At 36.8% G+C, this 21,198-nt stretch overlaps 1 protein-coding gene and 2 long non-coding RNA genes across 3 annotated transcripts in view; 1 reads left to right on the top strand and 2 right to left on the bottom strand.

The window, feature by feature from the left end:
• Window positions 1-432: 432 nt before the first annotated feature.
• The window catches only part of LOC120475793 (NXPE family member 3-like), a 32,712-nt gene continuing 11,946 nt past the window's right edge, over window positions 433-21,198 (bottom strand). The window contains exons 3-7 of the mRNA XM_089125724.1: window positions 2,590-3,005; window positions 2,433-2,503; window positions 2,112-2,336; window positions 1,675-2,015; window positions 433-806 (exon numbers count right to left, since the gene is read on the bottom strand). Of these exons, the coding sequence (XP_088981850.1) occupies window positions 609-806; window positions 1,675-2,015; window positions 2,112-2,336; window positions 2,433-2,503; window positions 2,590-3,005 (1,251 nt within the window). The 3' untranslated portion in view covers window positions 433-608. The remainder of the gene's footprint in view (window positions 807-1,674; window positions 2,016-2,111; window positions 2,337-2,432; window positions 2,504-2,589; window positions 3,006-21,198) is intronic.
• On the bottom strand, window positions 13,636-14,253 carry LOC148969516 (uncharacterized). The gene is made up of 2 exons (XR_016149261.1): window positions 14,109-14,253; window positions 13,636-13,939 (listed from the first exon to the last, which is right to left on the bottom strand). It is a non-coding gene; the product is annotated as an uncharacterized LOC148969516 (long non-coding RNA).
• LOC148969515 (uncharacterized) lies at window positions 15,169-15,785 on the top strand. Its single transcript, XR_016149262.1, has 2 exons — window positions 15,169-15,313; window positions 15,483-15,785. It is a non-coding gene; the product is annotated as an uncharacterized LOC148969515 (long non-coding RNA).

Genomic DNA, 21,198 nt, shown 5'->3' with positions numbered 1-21,198 from the left:
TGTGTGTGTATATATATATATATACATACATATATATATATATATATATAATTAATATTACCTTGATTTAATAGCACTTTATATATCAATATAACTATATATATGATATTGTGCACAATCTGTCACACCCACTGGAGCCTCATCAATAGAGTTGCATGCGTTGAACACCTCTCTGAAATAAACTAACCCTGGAACAGATCCTGCTCCGGAGCAGTTATGTTCAGAGAGTAAGTTGCTATGGCTCCTCACATACCCTCAAAGTTACCTCTGTTTTTGGAACCAAAAGTTTAGGTTATTCTCTTACTTACCCTTACACATACCCGGGCATTTCACATAACCTGCTTTCTGGAATGCCCTAGCTCACAACATTTAACACAATATACACACTATTATAATAGTTATAAAAGTTACCTCAGTTTTTGGAACCAAAAGTTGCGGTTAAAAATAAATAATCAATTTAATTTAGTTAATTTTGAGATCATACAGGTTTACAAGCAGGTAGTTATAAAAAATGTATACCAAAAGTTTCTTACAGATGCTAATTTTTTTTAGGTACATGCATTCCTTGGTATATTATAACAAAGTAAGGTAAATACTATTCTCCTGTGTCAGGCAGGACAGATATATGAGAGCAACATGTCGATTTCATTAGCAATGATAACAGGACCTGGATGAATATTTTCAGGTAAATAGTGACAGGACGTCATCTGCCAGACATCGAAGTAGATTACTCCATTGATATCTCGGAACATCTCATGCATCACTGCATTCAGCTGCATTGTATACCAATCACTTTGAAAAATATCCTGTAACAACAAAGATCAGTGACAGAAATAAGTATTCATATTAACTTGGTTAGACAAACTGCATTGTTTGAATTCTTCAGAAACAGTGCTGAGTAGGTTACTTAAATTGTCCATTATAAGCCTATACTAGGCGGAAAATACGGAGCACCCCTAGTCCCACTTTGTCAAAATAAATAATAATAATAATATTAATAATTATTATTATAGGGGCCACAAGTTACTATCTTAAGGCCACAAGATGGATATAATTCTTTCTTTCTTTCTTTTTTTCTTTCTTTTTTTTGACAAAGTCAGATTAGGCTCCATAGGGAAACAAATTCCTGATATTATTGATGTTAATAATAATAATAATAATAAAAGATGAATTAATCTACGTTTCCTCATGTTTTATGCTGAGCTCTATACTGGTCTCTATTATTGAACAATAAAAGCTATTTATAGGAGAATGTCCTGCAAACGGTGACCATTTTTTCATGGGAAAAAAAGAGTTACATTTCATTCTGTTTCTCTCACAGAACTATCAAATGCCTTCTGAAACATGGAATAGTGCTTGAGTCATATGAACTACTTTGCTTGTACTCAGATACCCATCCACTTTCATAGTAAAAAAGAAACAAAACAAACATAGACATTCTGCAAAACCACGGAGGACAATCATACAGGTTTGAAATGACAGGATATGACTGAATTGCACTTTTAAGGGATGGAATTTTGCACGAATTGAAAAATGAAAATGTCATCTAAGCACATGCATATTTGCGTTTCTAGACTTTAAATATAAAGACAAAGGGACAAATGTTCCATATTACAAATACAAGACATACATATTATTTAAAATGGAGTAGGATTTGAAAATGAACAGTTGTACCTTTAATCCTGCAGTGTTTCCAGACTTGATGATGACGGTAGTCTCTGGTGCACGACTCAGCAGTGCAACAACAGATTGACGGATTTTGGCCACTTCATGCACGTAAAATGTTAATGGATGACAAACCAAGTGGGCAAATATTGTAAAGACAACGACTGCATGAGGACCACCAGCTATTTCATCAATATCATTGCTGATATAATGCAAGTCAGTAATGAGCATTTTAATAAATCGCAAAGGAACACCGTGTGGCCCCCAGTGAACAATGATATTATTTTTTAACTCTACAGCCATCAGGGGTCCACCAGTACGAGGAGTGTGGAGGTCCATTCTTTTGAGGTCTAAATAAAAAAAGTAAAACTGAAATTAGACTCATTGCTTTATCTGTTTCTTAAACAACTTTCCAAAGCCATCAATGTCATTTATGCACAACTTGCCTGGCACTTTTTGTTCTAAATACTCAAACCACTGCCTTGTGGTGGAGTCTCCCATCAAGTAGACAATCTTGTTTTTAAGACAATTTCCCATTTGTATGGAATTGAACTGTTGGGTGTTGCACACAAAAGACTTCCAGACATCTTTCAGATAAAACCCTGCAGGAACTGGTGTCGTCATGCCAGATCTGCATCTCTCCATTGTGCCTAAAGCAAAGAAACCTTTACCTGAAGAGATTGTGCCATAATTATGCAAATTCTTAAATCTCTGTCAACTAACTACAATTTATTTTAGATTATATAAGTCCTGATATATGAACATACCGTTGCCTGTAGTGTTGGGAAGGACATTTATGATTTGTGTGTCTCCAGTAATAGCAACATTTGTTAATTTCCTGAGAAGAAAAAAACAAAACATCATCTCTAGTTTTTCTAGTTTTACAATTCCTCTGTAATTAATTTTGAATGCTTTCCCACTTACTTTGTGAAAATTTGCTTCTCAAAAGGATTTAATGGGCTTTCCAAACCACCTCTTGCGTGATGAACCAGTTTGTCACAAGAAAGTTTCTTCGGTATCTCACACTGCCACACCGTCCCTGTTTTTATATCCTTATACTCACAGCAGCAGTCGCCTTTACTCCAACTTCCAGCTGCACCCCACTTAAGATTACATTGTACTACTTCACTGATCCTGGTTTTATTGGGTCCTGACCCTTCAAAGATGCCATTATAGTGGCTGCGTGGAAATGAAGACTCCCTGTATTTTTTAAGAATCTTCACAACCTCACTGGAGTGCTCTAGACGCACATAAACTTGTGCCTGACCTTCCCAAGGCAGAAGAAGAGCAACAGAGTAAGTCCCATTACAGTGATCCACAACCTCCCCGTACACACTCGCCTTCAAGAAGAATAGAGAAGGTTAAGTGTAATGCAGAAAACTAATGTCTGTTGGTATATCCAATTTTAAAGTATATAAAACTTTAATTGAAGGGTTCAGATGCAAAAGCCTCTAAATGCCATTTGAAATTTTCTTCTAGAATGAGAGGCAGGGCCGGATTGGGACTCATTTTCAGCCCTGGAGTTTCATGCCTTAGACCGGCCCACTTTAGTTCCCGACTGACTATATTAAAATAATGTAAATAAAACCTCAGTATATAAGCAATAGTGTTCTGTACAGCCTTGTATTTCATTGTATTTTTCAAAAATATTATTTTCTATTCAGTGCAATAGCCGGGTATGCTCCCCCGGGATTTTTTTTTTTTCCCGAAAGTTTTGAAGTTTTGTGCAAAGAAATATAAAATAAAAGTAGGTCTAGCAAAGTCTTATATTTCTGCAAGTCACACAGAATAAACACAAATATTCTGGTTGAATAGATTGCTAGCTGAGAAACACTGCTTTAATAATTGTATTTATAATGACTTTGTGAAATGTTAACTAAACAGCATGAGCCTCTTCAGCTGGCCAGTAAGGTTATTTGGCAAATTTCATTTTGTAGGCTAACATACAGATCTGTATAATGCTATTGTTTTTGATAGTGTTATAGCCTACATTTCTTACAGAAAATCACGATGATCATTGCGATCATTTTTTAACGCTGACAGTAAAGTGTTGCCAGATATTGCTGCGAAAAACAAGCAAAACAAAACAAAATAATAATAATAATAATCCGAAATTAGTTAATAGCTTGTGTTTTGGAAATAAGATGAATATCACTAACCCCAACATGCAAGTTTCCACTTTGTTTTCGCAAGTTTCACGCTGTTCACTCCGCTAGCTTCTCACAGCAACATGAATGGAAACACTCATGTGAGGTGGTTTAAACATGCCTAATTAATCATTCAAAGAGCATGAAATTTTATTTTTGAATCTAAAAAAATGACCGAGGTCCGAACCCCGGTGACCTCACATCTGTGTTAAATAGGAATCCATTGTAATAAAGTTATTCAAAACTAAAGTTATTTAAAACTTCTTTCGTAAAACAGCTGTATAGTTTAGCCACTTGCATCTTATTATCTTGGGAAGCGTCGCGTTGGGATTCGTGGTGCGTGGCTCGCGCTTCTGTGGAAATAAATCCTGCTTTGATCGGTCATCTCAAATATTTTGCCATTGCCGACGACCGGCGTTTGAGTGCTGATCTGGTGCTGATGATGAGGTCTGTTCTCATTGCGATATGGTGGTGGGTACGGCCCTGACTCGTAAGCGCTACTATTGTCCATGTTTCGTATCTCTTATTTTTTTGTTCGCACATCTCTAGCAACTGACTTTTTTTTTGTGGGGCTGCGAGAAAATAATAATAAAAATAGTGGGGCTGCGCTGTGACTGGAGCCTATTAGGGAAAACATTCACCCAGTGCCGTGACAACGCCGGCCCTCATAGCCAATAAAACAGACCGGCCCACCGGGAATTCTCCCGGTGCTCCCGATTAGCCAATCCGGGCCTGATGAGAGGCTTTTGCATCTGAACTCTTCAATTTATAAAATGTTGTAAATCAACCATTAACAGGCAAATGAAACTCAGCTAATCAAAGTAAATGTCTTAATTCACCTTTGGCTAAGCCACGCCCTAAAATGTAGATTGACCAATCAGCTAAGAACGAGCTCCCACAGAGGTCGGACACTTTTTCACAGCGCTCTATGGGCTATATGCATGCATAAGTTCCGCATTTGACGCAAGGATGCTTGCTCGTCCATTTCCGGTTGTGGAGATTTAAGCGGAGGAGAACCGAGGAAAATGGGATTATGGCAGAGTCTTCAAAATTTACTGTCCTCCCGTCTTTGAAACGAAACGTACATACGTTTAGATGTAATTTTATATATAGTTATGTTTATTTAATATAATTTTAAAAAGAAGCATAAACACAACGAGGGGTGTCTGTTTTATCTGTTTTTGTGACTAACGTTTCTTTATTATAACCATGGAGCATAAAATCCAATATAAATTCTCGGTATTGCATTGGACTCTACGATCGGCGGAAGTTATCGAGCATCCTTAATCCTTCACCGGAAATACCGCCGTGCATAGAGCCCATTGACTTTCAACACAGGCGTCTCATATTTTTGGTCTCGGCAGGCTATTACCGTCGTAGTTTTATCAAAAATATGGTTAAACGTTGTGCCTCGGACATTTGTATGGATTAAACTGTATGGACGTCCTCAGTCAGCTAAACCCTGCAAAGATCAGCAACAAGCACATCTTTTTTTTACTTCTAACCTTACTGTGAGTGTGAAGTTATACTAGTTAGACCATTTTATAATGTTTTAGGTTATGATTTCGGTTCTCATACCGGTTGTTGACACGCTAGCACACGCTGCTAATAAATACAAGGTTATACCATAGGGGTTATACTCGTGTAGTCCGTTTGCTTTGTAATAACGATTATAGAAGTGAATAGAGACCTACCCAGTGTCACAATCTGTCGTCTGCACCAGTCTGTCTTGTCATCAGCACTACACTACCCAGGATCCTCTTGTCTCCTCTCCTGAACTCACTCCCTCATTAGCCACCTGTCCGTCGTCTCGTTCATCAGAATCACCTGTTTTCACCCCATTATGTTTGATTCCTCTGTGTATTTAGTTCCCTTTGTTCCAGTCATTCATTGTTGGTTGTTGTTCCTGTTAAGATGTGTGTTTTTGTTACAAGTGTTTGAGAGATTTCCTGTCTGTTCCGGTTCCATTGGATGTTTAATGTTTAAGTAAAGTTTTGCATTGGAGCTTTGCCTCTTCATCCTCCTTATTCTTCTACCTACACTCCACCAGCACCGTGACAGAATGACCGACACAAAGTAAAGTATAATGGACCTTCCAGCGGTAGCCCTCCTCTGCCTGGAACAGGAAGACCGCTCCCTGGAGTCCCACACCAGGGATTTTCTGGAGTTGGCGTGCCTCACCCACTATTCTGACCGCTCGCTGTGTGTATTCCACATCGCCAGCCTCAGCGAGCGGTCCCGGGCACGCCTCCCAGGGAGCGGTCCCGAAGAAAATTTGGCCGCCTGTGTGGAGTGGGTGCTGGTGTGCTGTGAATCTCCATTCACCGTGGAGGAAGTCACCAGCACCACTCCAAAGCCAGAACCCTCCTCATCGCTGGTCCCGTCCAGCCCTGCCGAGCCTTGCTCACCTCCAGCCCTCCCGAGTCTGAACCCCCCTCATCGCTGGCCCCATCCAGCCCTTCTGAGCCTGAACTCCCCTCATCGCTGGTCCCGTCCAGCCCTTCCGAGCCTGAACTCCCCTCATCGCTGGTCCCGTCCAGCCCTTCCGAGCCTGAACTCCCCTCATCGCTGGTCCCGTCCAGCCCTTCCGAGCCTGAACTCCCTTCACCGCTGGTTCCGTCCAGCCCTCCCGAGCCTGAACTCCCCTCACCGCTGGTTCCGTCCAGCCCTTCCGAGCCTGACCTCTCCTCACCGCTGGTTCCGTCCAGCTCGCCCGAGTCTGAACTCTCCTCCCCGCTGGTGCCGTCCGGCCCTTCCGAGCCTGAACTCCCCGCACTGCTGGTTCCGCCCAGCCCCATCCAGCCAGCGCCAGAGACCGTCCAGCCAGCGCCAGAGTCCGTCCAGCCAGCGCCAGAGTCCGTCCAGCCAGCGCCAGAGACCGTCCAGCCAGCGCCAGAGACCGTCCAGCCAGCGCCAGAGACCGCCCGAGACCGTCCACTCCCCATCCGGCCCTGATCCGGGGACTCTGCCCAAATATTTTTTTGGGGGGGGCCCAGTGTCCCAGCCACGGCCGCCTGAAGGGTCCTCACCGCCGTGGCCGCCCGAAGGGTACTCACCGCCGCGGCCGCCCGAGGGGTCCTCACCGCCGCGGCCGCCCGAGGGGTCCTCACCGCCGCGGCCGCCCGAGGGGTCCTCACCACCGCGGCCGCCCGAGGGGTCCTCACCGCCACGGTCGCCGGAGGGGTCCTCACAGCCTGCTCCGCCAGAGACCGTCCGAGACCGTCCACTCCCCATCCGGCCCTGATCCGGGGACTCTGGGGGCTCCCTCTTCCTGACCCCGCCCTCCACAGCCTCCAGGGCGCCCACCCCCCCTCCCCATTAATGTTACGGCGTGAGGTCATGCCTACCGGGAGGGGGGGGGGTGATGTCAAAATCTGTCGTCTGCACCAGTCTGTCTTGTCATCAGCACTACACTACCCAGGATCCTCTTGTCTCCTCTCCTGAACTCACTCCCTCATTAGCCACCTGTCCGTCGTCTCGTTCATCAGAATCACCTGTTTTCACCCCATTATGTTTGATTCCTCTGTGTATTTAGTTCCCTTTGTTCCAGTCATTCATTGTCAGTCGTTGTTCCTGTTAAGATGTGTGTTTGAGTGTTTGAGAGATTTCCTGTCTGTTCCGGTTCCATTGGATGTTTAATGTTTAAGTAAAGTTTTGCATTGGAGCTTTGCCTCTTTATCCTCCTTATTCTTCTACCTACACTCCACCAGCACCGTGACACCCAGCTAGAGAGAATGAAGGGCGGCAAGTGTCACTTTGAGTGATTTATTGCCCCCCATAAAAATAAGCCCCGCCCCTTTTTTACCCCTCCCGCTCACTTCCGGTCTGACCGTGTGACCGTGGGAAATTCCCACGGTCTCCCCTCCTCTTACCACCCACCAACACCCCTCACCACCACCACCTCTTCTGGACTGGTCACGTGATCGTGGGAAAATTTTCCCACGATACGGAACCCCATCTGATCCGGTACCAGACTGTACACCTGTTACACCTGTCTTGTTCAATGTAAAAATGTTCAAAATGATGGAAAAACAATACATTTTCAAACTTTAATGATGACAGAAAACAGATATAGGTTATGTTTTTTATTATTTATTAAACAATGGTCCTTTTACACTCATTGTTTAAAACCATTTAGTCAATTTATATCATTAAAACATAGTACAGGTCTTTTCCTTTACACGTTATTTAGTAAATTACTCCATTTTTAAATAAAACATCTGTTTTAAAAAGTTTTCATTCACAAAAATAACATTTTGGAGCAAAAGTTGTACTTTTACACAATTACACATCGTTTAAAAGTATTAAATAATATTGATTATAACAATAATTATCGATGTTCAAACACTAAAATGTTAAATTGTATAGACGTAAAAATAAATAATTAATAAATGTTATCAAAATGTGTATTAAAACAGCGTGTATTTAAATTACATCAAACAATTATTAAAGGATATCAAAACTTAAAAACATAAAAACTGACTTACGTTCTGTTTTGTTGGTGAAAGAAGAACAAAATTATCCCGTTTAAAGATTAATCACCTCCAAAGATATATCCAACAGCAGCGGTTATCCAAAAGGTATATCCGGCTGCAACGCTTTATCCAAAAGGTATATATCCAAAACTTTAGATAATTCCAAAAGTTATCCGGTTCAAAGTTGTGTAAATGTAATCCCGGGGAGCCCAACGAAACACGTCCGAACACTCCTGAAGCAACCCAAGAATGACATCTCGAACCTCTGTACTGTGACCAGACTCAAGCTCCGCCTCTTAGATCCCTCCCACAACACGTGATGAAGATGGGCGTGGAAATAGAAAGTTCCCACGCCTCTTCACGCAGGATTAGAGGAGGAGCGTCCTTGTAGCTCCTCCCAATTCTACAACCATTAATACCAAAAAATGTACAAAATGGTGGAAAAACAATACATTTTCAATCTTTAAGGACGACATAAAACAAATAGGTTTAGTGATTTTTTATTAAAAGAAAAATCTTTTACACAGACTTGGAGTTGTACAAACAATATTTAAAACTATAACAAATATTACAAGTTTCAAATACAATAACGTTGTAATATCTTTTAGTGTTCTATTAAAAAAGTTTTCTAAAATACATTTGTTATATTAGTAATATCTTTTAGTGTTTCATTAAAAATACGCGGCTTCATATATATTTTATGTTAAAAACCTTTAAAACAGTTTAAAAATGCATTAAAAAGTCAAAGATCGGCCATTTTACAGAAAAAAGTCAAACAAGTGGGTTTTTCATTAAAGAAAACTGTTTTCCTAAACCATTATTTTTTAAAAGACTTACGTTTTACAATACAGTGTTTAAAACTATAACAAATATTACAAGTTTCAAATACAATAACGTTGTAATATCTTTTAGTGTTCTATTAAAAAAGTTTTCTAAAATACATTTGTTATATTAGTAATATCTTTTAGTGTTTCATTAAAAATACGCGGCTTCATATATATTTTATGTTAAAAACCTTTAAAACAGTTTAAAAATGCATTAAAAAGTCAAAGATCGGCCATTTTACAGAAAAAAGTCAAACAAGTGGGTTTTTCATTAAAGAAAACTGTTTTCCTAAACCATTATTTTTTAAAAGACTTACGTTTTACAATACAGTGTTTAAACAAATATTACAAGTTTCAAATACAATAACGTTGTAATATCTTTTAGTGTTCTATTAAAAAAGTTTTCTAAAATACATTTGTTATATTAGTAATATCTTTTAGTGTTTCATTAAAAATACACGGCTTCATATATATTTTATGTTAAAAACCTTTAAAACAGTTTAAAAATGCATTAAAAAGTCAAAGATCGGCCATTTTACAGAAAAAAGTCAAACAAGTGGGTTTTTTCATTAAAGAAAACTGTTTTCCTAAACCATTATTTTTTAAAAAGACTTACGTTTTACAAAACAGTGTTTAAAACTATAACAAATATTACAAGTTTCAAATACAATAACGTTGTAATATCTTTTAGTGTTCTATTAAAAAAGTTTTCTAAAATACATTTGTTATAATATCTTTTAGTGTTTCATTAAAAATACACGGGTTCATATATATTTTATGTTAAAAACCTTTAAAACAGTTTTTAAAAATGCATTCATATGTGAAAAAAGTCAAAGACCGGTCATTTTACAGAAAAAGTCAAACAAATGGGGTTTTCATTACAGACTTAGGCCTACGTTTACAAAAATTATCCTGTTTTAAAGATCCATGCAGCAACGCTTTATCCAAAACTTTAGAGATATTCCAAAAGACCTCATGAGGAGCCCCAACGAAACACCTCCGTTCGGGTCAGCGGAAGAAAACGATAGTGGTTTTTTGAATGTGTGAGCGGGGCCACACGCAGACTCCTCCCACGACACTCCCACATCACGTGACCCTCTGTGCATGCGGTATCCATACGTACAACACGTCCACCCCCAACGTCATACGGCGGACTGTTTTAAAAAACGTCCGTTCAGGACAGAGTATGAACTTAAATGAGTGAATTAATGCCTTGCAATGAGGCGCGCTAACCACGCCTCCTCACACGCCCCGTAGAAGACGCATGCACGACGCATTGGTCCGCGGTCTATTCACGCCCCTGAACGTTCGACAGATTGGACCACACATACACACACACACGTAAACTCCTCCCATACCTCGGCAGCGGCCGTTCAAACCAGAGCCGTTCAAACTAGCCACAAACGCGACGTGCCCTCATTTGGATTTTACGTTACTGCAGACCCCCAAAGACTCTCGAGAGATGTATTGATGAAGCTGATGGATTTAACTTTTTAGCTCCGCAAAAATGACGAGCGTGATTAGTGTGTTTTCTTCACGAACCGGAACATATATGGATTATATTTTTCATTTGATTGATCATTGTGGATATAAGATTTAACTGTAGTTACATGGAATACGACGGAGCACCCACGATTTGGTTTTCACAGAGCTTCTCTTTTCTTAAAGGAGACTTGGATTAACAAGTGGATTAACAAACGGGAAATATATTTTTCATTTGACTGATCGCAGTGGATATAAGATTTAACGTTACATGGAATATACGGCGGAGCACCCACGATTTACACACCAACCTATTTATTTAGTCACTCTAGTGATTTCAATGTTCTATCTACACTCTTGTAAAGCCATTGGATTAACTTTAAAACATAATCTTTATACAGAAATCACTAAGAAAAGCGTTGTTTATAAGAAATACACGAAAGTTTGCAAATAGTCATCTTGCTCAGATAGCAGATGGCGCCGTTCACATCCTGTTTTCTCGGATTGTACGTGTTTTAGGTGAAGACTTACAACAACAATACAAATTGTTTAAGTTGACATAAACAAAACACCCCTCTGATCATCCCATAAGTTATAGTAAACATTTACAATGTGTATTTCTGTTTGAGAATCTTCTATGATGCTGAATCACACAAACTATTAACACAAAAAGTAAGTGTTTTTACATTACCACAGAATCACTCCTGACTATTGCACTGTGAGATGTACCCATTTAAAGCTTGAGTTAAAACTAACGCATCTTCATACCTGTTGTGCAAACATAATCTCTGATTTTTATCCATATCCTTTACAAGGACAGATAAAATGCTTAAACTCATTTTAAACGAATTTCGGCACGGATTACGCATAATTCTAATCATCCCCACAGGTCTCCTATTTATAATGGGGGATATCCCCACAATCGTAATGCACACAGATTACAAAATCAAATCATTAATTTAATAACTATCTGCCATACGCGATTTCACCACAGCATGAGTGTTCACCAACTCTTCCCCCTAATTGCGTTGTGGAAGGCAAGCATAAAGTACCGCTGCGATAATACACACGCGTTCGGGACATGACGGAATATTCACTTGCACAATCGGGCCAGCATTGCATTGAATGAAGTTTACCATTTGTTGTACGTATTTTTAGTATTACCAGTTTAACATTCAAGCGATTTTAAACTAACCAGTGCTCGCGCGCGCTCTCTGGGATGCGCACATTCAAAATCGCACCATAAACAGCTGGCCAGTAACAAAAGTTATTTTTCACGGATTATATTGCTTTAACACACGAAACTATGTCGATTTCGGTCTTCGTGAGTATAATAATCTAAACATAGTCGGTTTTGTCTTTAATAACCATAAAATGCATGACAGTAGCCTATATAATGAACAGAGTATCCGTGCACTGACTCTTAAAGTGACAGCAACCATAATGTGTTTTATGTAATTTTAATTTTGTGATTTTATACCTTAAGGTTGCCTTTTTTATTATAACCGGTTGAGGACTAGCGATGAAAATTAGTACTTTTAAGCTAACTTACACTTATGTTACTTACACTTGTGGTACATTTACACTTATGTTGATTAATGTAACACTACCCCTTTCAAATAAAGAGAAAATGAAAAAAGTACGTTTCAGATATGCAATGTTCGAGCAAAGCTCACGTTGGTGTAAGCTAATCTCACCCACAAACGTTAAACTCTGTTTAGGGATGACCCCAGGCATAGATTTACTAAAATAAACTTTATGGAAGTAATTTTCTAGCTGAGTATATGCTTTGACACGTAACTATACAATTATATATTCATATTGATCCATGTAGCTTTAAAGTTTCTGTTTGTTTGTTTGTTTTTAACTAATACATTTTATTTTTAACTAACACTTCAACATCCTACACCAATTAAAGAAACATGAGCTAAGAATCTTCTCTAACCCCTCAAATAAACAGATAATGGAATATTTGCAATCTACAATATTTATAAATATGTTAAGCATGGTTAACATGACAGTAAAAGTTATAGCGAACCATGCCGAATAAATCATTATTCCATTCTAATTAATAATTTCTTGTGCAGTTTTTTAAATTTTAAATATTAAAATGGTGGAGATTTTAGCTGTAAACCATGTGCAAATCCCATAGGTGTAGGGAAAATAAAATAGAGAGATAAGTTTACGATATGTTAATTAATTAAAGTAAAATTAATTAAAGCCTTACAAATCTGATATATAGAGCTATAGGCTAAACTATTCATTTGACTTAACACGATCTTACAGAAAAGATGTTTTTATGTAAATGTAACAGTTCTGTAAATGACTGAACGTTGTTCTTTTAACGTTTTAACATTTCACAAATGTTTAAAACACTAAGGAAAATTAAAAGAGCGATAAATGAATTGATTCACTTAAAAGAAAAACAGACTCGGATAGTTTTGACTCACCCTCTATGAGAACATAAAACCCTGAAACACTAGTATCAGAACACATCATCATCACTCCTTGCTATCATTCTTTTAATTTTGTGATTTTATACCTTAAGGTTGCCTTTTTTATTATACCCGGTTGAGGGACTATATCACTGTAAAAAATTTTCCTGTAAATTTTACAGTAAAATACTGGCAGCAGGGTTGCCAGCCAGTTACTGTATTTTTTACAGCATAGTTCTGTAATTTAATTTACAGATTTTTACTGTATTCTGTTTTACTGTATTACTGTATTACAGTAAATAACTGTATTTTTTACAGTAGTTCCATGAATCTTTGTATTCGCTATATCTGGGAAATATGTAAAATGCCAGCTGAATTTTAAATGTTAATTATTTATCAACTGCATAAGCTTTAAACAATTGTTTTTAAATTCAGTAAGTGTTGTATAACACGCAACTTAATTCCCCTATTACTTCACAAAACAAACAAACTATTCAACATCCTATAAAAACAGGTCAACATTTATTTAATTTATAACTTTAAAATATGCATGGAAAAAAGCATAAAACAGTGTATTTTGTATATTTTTTTTATTTTTTAATTATTATTTACAAATGGACATGAAATTTTTTTTTTTTTTAATTACTTAAAACAAATAAGCCATCAGGGCCCTTCACACAAAGAAGAAATACGCAAATGACATTTAAAACAACAAGTTGACCAACATGATCATAATAAAATGGTTCTGAAAAAAAACAAAAAAAAAACAGACATGAATGAATTGTCACCTCTTCGTTCCCAGACAAACATGTCCAAACAACAAGGCCCCAAGTGAGTCCAAAACACGTATGATCAAAAATGGAGGATAATTCAGCTCCGGATGCTGTTCCATCACAGGATGCAAAGAGTGGCTAGAAATATTGAAAAGGACACTACATTAGATATATTACAAAACATAATGATACAGTCAGAGACAGACAGGGGGATGACAGATAGAGTTAGAGTCAGATAAAGAATATTAAAAGGTTACAATTAAAGGAAAAAATAGATATTTGTGTGTGTGTTTGTGTGTGTACTTACATTTCAGAAATTCCACTGAACACACCACTTTGCAGGGAAGAGTGGCAACACGTGGGTTCACTGCAACCTGTTTCTTCTGTACCATTTGCCCTGTCCTTTTAGATGGCAATTTTCTTCTTTGTTCCTCTCTTACAAAGCACATAAAGGGTCAAGAAACAGACAATATGTAATTAGGATTGGTTTTAAGTTTTTCATGCTTGTAATCATGATTTTTAAATCTGTTAGAGCAGTGTTTCTCAACTCCAGTCATGAGGACCTCCCAGGAAGACCTCCCAACCCTAACCCTATGTCCACAAATTAAAACACCTGATTTAACTAATTAAAGGGATAGTTCACTTTGAAATTAATTTTTGATATGTTTTAGCTTACCTCAAGGGCATCCAAGATGTAGGTGTCTTTGTTTCCAGTATTTTCAATTTTGATATTTTTAAGTCGAACCATTCTTGTCTTCAGTCATATAATGGAGGTCTATGGTCACCACCTCAAAGAGCATGCACAGAGAAGTCCAAATTAAACATGATTTAATGACTCGTAAATGTAAGTACACATTGATGGCCTAAGACACGAAACGAGCGGTTTGTGTGAGAAAACGAATGATGTACGAGACGAGTGCCGTATACGCGCGAGAGATCACTTCCGTTTGTCTTAGGCCATCAATGTGTACTTACATTTACGAGTCATTAAATCATGTTTAATTTGGACTTCTCTGTGCATGCTCTTTGAGGTGGTGACCATAGACCTCCATTATATGACTGAAGACAAGAATGGTTCGACTTAAAAATATCAAAATTGAAAATACTGGAAACAAAGACACCTACATCTTGGATGCCCTTGAGGTAAGCTAAAACATATCAAAAATTAATTTCAAAGTGAACTATCCCTTTAATTAGTTAAATCAGGTGTTTTAATTTGTGGACATAGGGTTAGGGTTGGGAGGTCTTCCTGGGAGGTCCTCATGACTGGAGTTGAGAAACACTGCTCTAACAGATTTAAAAATCATGATTACAAGCATGAAAAACTTAAAACCAATCCTAATTACATATTGTCTGTTTCTTGACCCTTTATGTGCTTTGTAAGAGAGGAACAAAGAAGAAAATTGCCATCTAAAAGGACAGGGCAAATGGTACAGAAGAAACAGGTTGCAGTGAACCCACGTGTTGCCACTCTTCCCTGCAAAGTGGTGTGTTCAGTGGAATTTCTGAAATGTAAGTACACACACAAACACACACACAAATATCTATTTTTTCCTTTAATTGTAACCTTTTAATATTCTTTATCTGACTCTAACTCTATCTGTCATCCCCCTGTCTGTCTCTGACTGTATCATTATGTTTTGTAATATATCTAATGTAGTGTCCTTTTCAATATTTCTAGCCACTCTTTGCATCCTGTGATGGAACAGCATCCGGAGCTGAATTATCCTCCATTTTTGATCATACGTGTTTTGGACTCACTTGGGGCCTTGTTGTTTGGACATGTTTGTCTGGGAACGAAGAGGTGACAATTCATTCATGTCTGTTTTTTTTTTGTTTTTTTTCAGAACCATTTTATTATGATCATGTTGGTCAACTTGTTGTTTTAAATGTCATTTGCGTATTTCTTCTTTGTGTGAAGGGCCCTGATGGCTTATTTGTTTTAAGTAATTAAAAAAAAAAAAATTTCATGTCCATTTGTAAATAATAATTAAAAAATAAAAAAAATATACAAAATACACTGTTTTATGCTTTTTTCCATGCATATTTTAAAGTTATAAATTAAATAAATGTTGACCTGTTTTTATAGGATGTTGAATAGTTTGTTTGTTTTGTGAAGTAATAGGGGAATTAAGTTGCGTGTTATACAACACTTACTGAATTTAAAAACAATTGTTTAAAGCTTATGCAGTTGATAAATAATTAACATTTAAAATTCAGCTGGCATTTTACATATTTCCCAGATATAGCGAATACAAAGATTCATGGAACTACTGTAAAAAATACAGTTATTTACTGTAATACAGTAATACAGTAAAACAGAATACAGTAAAAATCTGTAAATTAAATTACAGAACTATGCTGTAAAAAATACAGTAACTGGCTGGCAACCCTGCTGCCAGTATTTTACTGTAAAATTTACAGGAAAATTTTTTACAGTGATATAGTCCCTCAACCGGGTATAATAAAAAAGGCAACCTTAAGGTATAAAATCACAAAATTAAAAGAATGATAGCAAGGAGTGATGATGATGTGTTCTGATACTAGTGTTTCAGGGTTTTATGTTCTCATAGAGGGTGAGTCAAAACTATCCGAGTCTGTTTTTCTTTTAAGTGAATCAATTCATTTATCGCTCTTTTAATTTTCCTTAGTGTTTTAAACATTTGTGAAATGTTAAAACGTTAAAAGAACAACGTTCAGTCATTTACAGAACTGTTACATTTACATAAAAACATCTTTTCTGTAAGATCGTGTTAAGTCAAATGAATAGTTTAGCCTATAGCTCTATATATCAGATTTGTAAGGCTTTAATTAATTTTACTTTAATTAATTAACATATCGTAAACTTATCTCTCTATTTTATTTTCCCTACACCTATGGGATTTGCACATGGTTTACAGCTAAAATCTCCACCATTTTAATATTTAAAATTTAAAAAACTGCACAAGAAATTATTAATTAGAATGGAATAATGATTTATTCGGCATGGTTCGCTATAACTTTTACTGTCATGTTAACCATGCTTAACATATTTATAAATATTGTAGATTGCAAATATTCCATTATCTGTTTATTTGAGGGGTTAGAGAAGATTCTTAGCTCATGTTTCTTTAATTGGTGTAGGATGTTGAAGTGTTAGTTAAAAATAAAATGTATTAGTTAAAAACAAACAAACAAACAGAAACTTTAAAGCTACATGGATCAATATGAATATATAATTGTATAGTTACGTGTCAAAGCATATACTCAGCTAGAAAATTACTTCCATAAAGTTTATTTTAGTAAATCTATGCCTGGGGTCATCCCTAAACAGAGTTTAACGTTTGTGGGTGAGATTAGCTTACACCAACGTGAGCTTTGCTCGAACATTGCATATCTGAAACGTACTTTTTTCATTTTCTCTTTATTTGAAAGGGGTAGTGTTACATTAATCAACATAAGTGTAAATGTACCACAAGTGTAAGTAACATAAGTGTAAGTTAGCTTAAAAGTACTAATTTTCATCGCTAGTCCTCAACCGGTTATAATAAAAAAGGCAACCTTAAGGTATAAAATCACAAAATTAAAATTACATAAAACACATTATGGTTGCTGTCACTTTAAGAGTCAGTGCACGGATACTCTGTTCATTATATAGGCTACTGTCATGCATTTTATGGTTATTAAAGACAAAACCGACTATGTTTAGATTATTATACTCACGAAGACCGAAATCGACATAGTTTCGTGTGTTAAAGCAATATAATCCGTGAAAAATAACTTTTGTTACTGGCCAGCTGTTTATGGTGCGATTTTGAATGTGCGCATCCCAGAGAGCGCGCGCGAGCACTGGTTAGTTTAAAATCGCTTGAATGTTAAACTGGTAATACTAAAAATACGTACAACAAATGGTAAACTTCATTCAATGCAATGCTGGCCCGATTGTGCAAGTGAATATTCCGTCATGTCCCGAACGCGTGTGTATTATCGCAGCGGTACTTTATGCTTGCCTTCCACAACGCAATTAGGGGGAAGAGTTGGTGAACACTCATGCTGTGGTGAAATCGCGTATGGCAGATAGTTATTAAATTAATGATTTGATTTTGTAATCTGTGTGCATTACGATTGTGGGGATATCCCCCATTATAAATAGGAGACCTGTGGGGATGATTAGAATTATGCGTAATCCGTGCCGAAATTCGTTTAAAATGAGTTTAAGCATTTTATCTGTCCTTGTAAAGGATATGGATAAAAATCAGAGATTATGTTTGCACAACAGGTATGAAGATGCGTTAGTTTTAACTCAAGCTTTAAATGGGTACATCTCACAGTGCAATAGTCAGGAGTGATTCTGTGGTAATGTAAAAACACTTACTTTTTGTGTTAATAGTTTGTGTGATTCAGCATCATAGAAGATTCTCAAACAGAAATACACATTGTAAATGTTTACTATAACTTATGGGATGATCAGAGGGGTGTTTTGTTTATGTCAACTTAAACAATTTGTATTGTTGTTGTAAGTCTTCACCTAAAACACGTACAATCCGAGAAAACAGGATGTGAACGGCGCCATCTGCTATCTGAGCAAGATGACTATTTGCAAACTTTCGTGTATTTCTTATAAACAACGCTTTTCTTAGTGATTTCTGTATAAAGATTATGTTTTAAAGTTAATCCAATGGCTTTACAAGAGTGTAGATAGAACATTGAAATCACTAGAGTGACTAAATAAATAGGTTGGTGTGTAAATCGTGGGTGCTCCGCCGTATATTCCATGTAACGTTAAATCTTATATCCACTGCGATCAGTCAAATGAAAAATATATTTCCCGTTTGTTAATCCACTTGTTAATCCAAGTCTCCTTTAAGAAAAGAGAAGCTCTGTGAAAACCAAATCGTGGGTGCTCCGTCGTATTCCATGTAACTACAGTTAAATCTTATATCCACAATGATCAATCAAATGAAAAATATAATCCATATATGTTCCGGTTCGTGAAGAAAACACACTAATCACGCTCGTCATTTTTGCGGAGCTAAAAAGTTAAATCCATCAGCTTCATCAATACATCTCTCGAGAGTCTTTGGGGGTCTGCAGTAACGTAAAATCCAAATGAGGGCACGTCGCGTTTGTGGCTAGTTTGAACGGCTCTGGTTTGAACGGCCGCTGCCGAGGTATGGGAGGAGTTTACGTGTGTGTGTGTATGTGTGGTCCAATCTGTCGAACGTTCAGGGGCGTGAATAGACCGCGGACCAATGCGTCGTGCATGCGTCTTCTACGGGGCGTGTGAGGAGGCGTGGTTAGCGCGCCTCATTGCAAGGCATTAATTCACTCATTTAAGTTCATACTCTGTCCTGAACGGACGTTTTTTAAAACAGTCCGCCGTATGACGTTGGGGGTGGACGTGTTGTACGTATGGATACCGCATGCACAGAGGGTCACGTGATGTGGGAGTGTCGTGGGAGGAGTCTGCGTGTGGCCCCGCTCACACATTCAAAAAACCACTATCGTTTTCTTCCGCTGACCCGAACGGAGGTGTTTCGTTGGGGCTCCTCATGAGGTCTTTTGGAATATCTCTAAAGTTTTGGATAAAGCGTTGCTGCATGGATCTTTAAAACAGGATAATTTTTGTAAACGTAGGCCTAAGTCTGTAATGAAAACCCCATTTGTTTGACTTTTTCTGTAAAATGACCGGTCTTTGACTTTTTTCACATATGAATGCATTTTTAAAAACTGTTTTAAAGGTTTTTAACATAAAATATATATGAACCCGTGTATTTTTAATGAAACACTAAAAGATATTATAACAAATGTATTTTAGAAAACTTTTTTAATAGAACACTAAAAGATATTACAACGTTATTGTATTTGAAACTTGTAATATTTGTTATAGTTTTAAACACTGTTTTGTAAAACGTAAGTCTTTTTAAAAAATAATGGTTTAGGAAAACAGTTTTCTTTAATGAAAAAACCCACTTGTTTGACTTTTTTCTGTAAAATGGCCGATCTTTGACTTTTTAATGCATTTTTAAACTGTTTTAAAGGTTTTTAACATAAAATATATATGAAGCCGTGTATTTTTAATGAAACACTAAAAGATATTACTAATATAACAAATGTATTTTAGAAAACTTTTTTAATAGAACACTAAAAGATATTACAACGTTATTGTATTTGAAACTTGTAATATTTGTTTAAACACTGTATTGTAAAACGTAAGTCTTTTAAAAAATAATGGTTTAGGAAAACAGTTTTCTTTAATGAAAAACCCACTTGTTTGACTTTTTTCTGTAAAATGGCCGATCTTTGACTTTTTAATGCATTTTTAAACTGTTTTAAAGGTTTTTAACATAAAATATATATGAAGCCGCGTATTTTTAATGAAACACTAAAAGATATTACTAATATAACAAATGTATTTTAGAAAACTTTTTTAATAGAACACTAAAAGATATTACAACGTTATTGTATTTGAAACTTGTAATATTTGTTATAGTTTTAAACACTGTATTGTAAAACGTAAGTCTTTTAAAAAATAATGGTTTAGGAAAACAGTTTTCTTTAATGAAAAACCCACTTGTTTGACTTTTTTCTGTAAAATGGCCGATCTTTGACTTTTTAATGCATTTTTAAACTGTTTTAAAGGTTTTTAACATAAAATATATATGAAGCCGCGTATTTTTAATGAAACACTAAAAGATATTACTAATATAACAAATGTATTTTAGAAAACTTTTTTAATAGAACACTAAAAGATATTACAACGTTATTGTATTTGAAACTTGTAATATTTGTTATAGTTTTAAATATTGTTTGTACAACTCCAAGTCTGTGTAAAAGATTTTTCTTTTAATAAAAAATCACTAAACCTATTTGTTTTATGTCGTCCTTAAAGATTGAAAATGTATTGTTTTTCCACCATTTTGTACATTTTTTGGTATTAATGGTTGTAGAATTGGGAGGAGCTACAAGGACGCTCCTCCTCTAATCCTGCGTGAAGAGGCGTGGGAACTTTCTATTTCCACGCCCATCTTCATCACGTGTTGTGGGAGGGATCTAAGAGGCGGAGCTTGAGTCTGGTCACAGTACAGAGGTTCGAGATGTCATTCTTGGGTTGCTTCAGGAGTGTTCGGACGTGTTTCGTTGGGCTCCCCGGGATTACATTTACACAACTTTGAACCGGATAACTTTTGGAATTATCTAAAGTTTTGGATATATACCTTTTGGATAAAGCGTTGCAGCCGGATATACCTTTTGGATAACCGCTGCTGTTGGATATATCTTTGGAGGTGATTAATCTTTAAACGGGATAATTTTGTTCTTCTTTCACCAACAAAACAGAACGTAAGTCAGTTTTTATGTTTTTAAGTTTTGATATCCTTTAATAATTGTTTGATGTAATTTAAATACACGCTGTTTTA

This window comes from Pimephales promelas, chromosome 22 (genome assembly GCF_988280905.1).
Source record: "Pimephales promelas chromosome 22, fPimPro1.hap1.1, whole genome shotgun sequence".
NCBI lineage: Eukaryota > Metazoa > Chordata > Actinopteri > Cypriniformes > Leuciscidae > Pimephales > Pimephales promelas.
The sequence above is the reverse complement of the archived record's forward strand: the minus strand, read 5'-3'. Positions and strand labels throughout refer to the sequence as shown.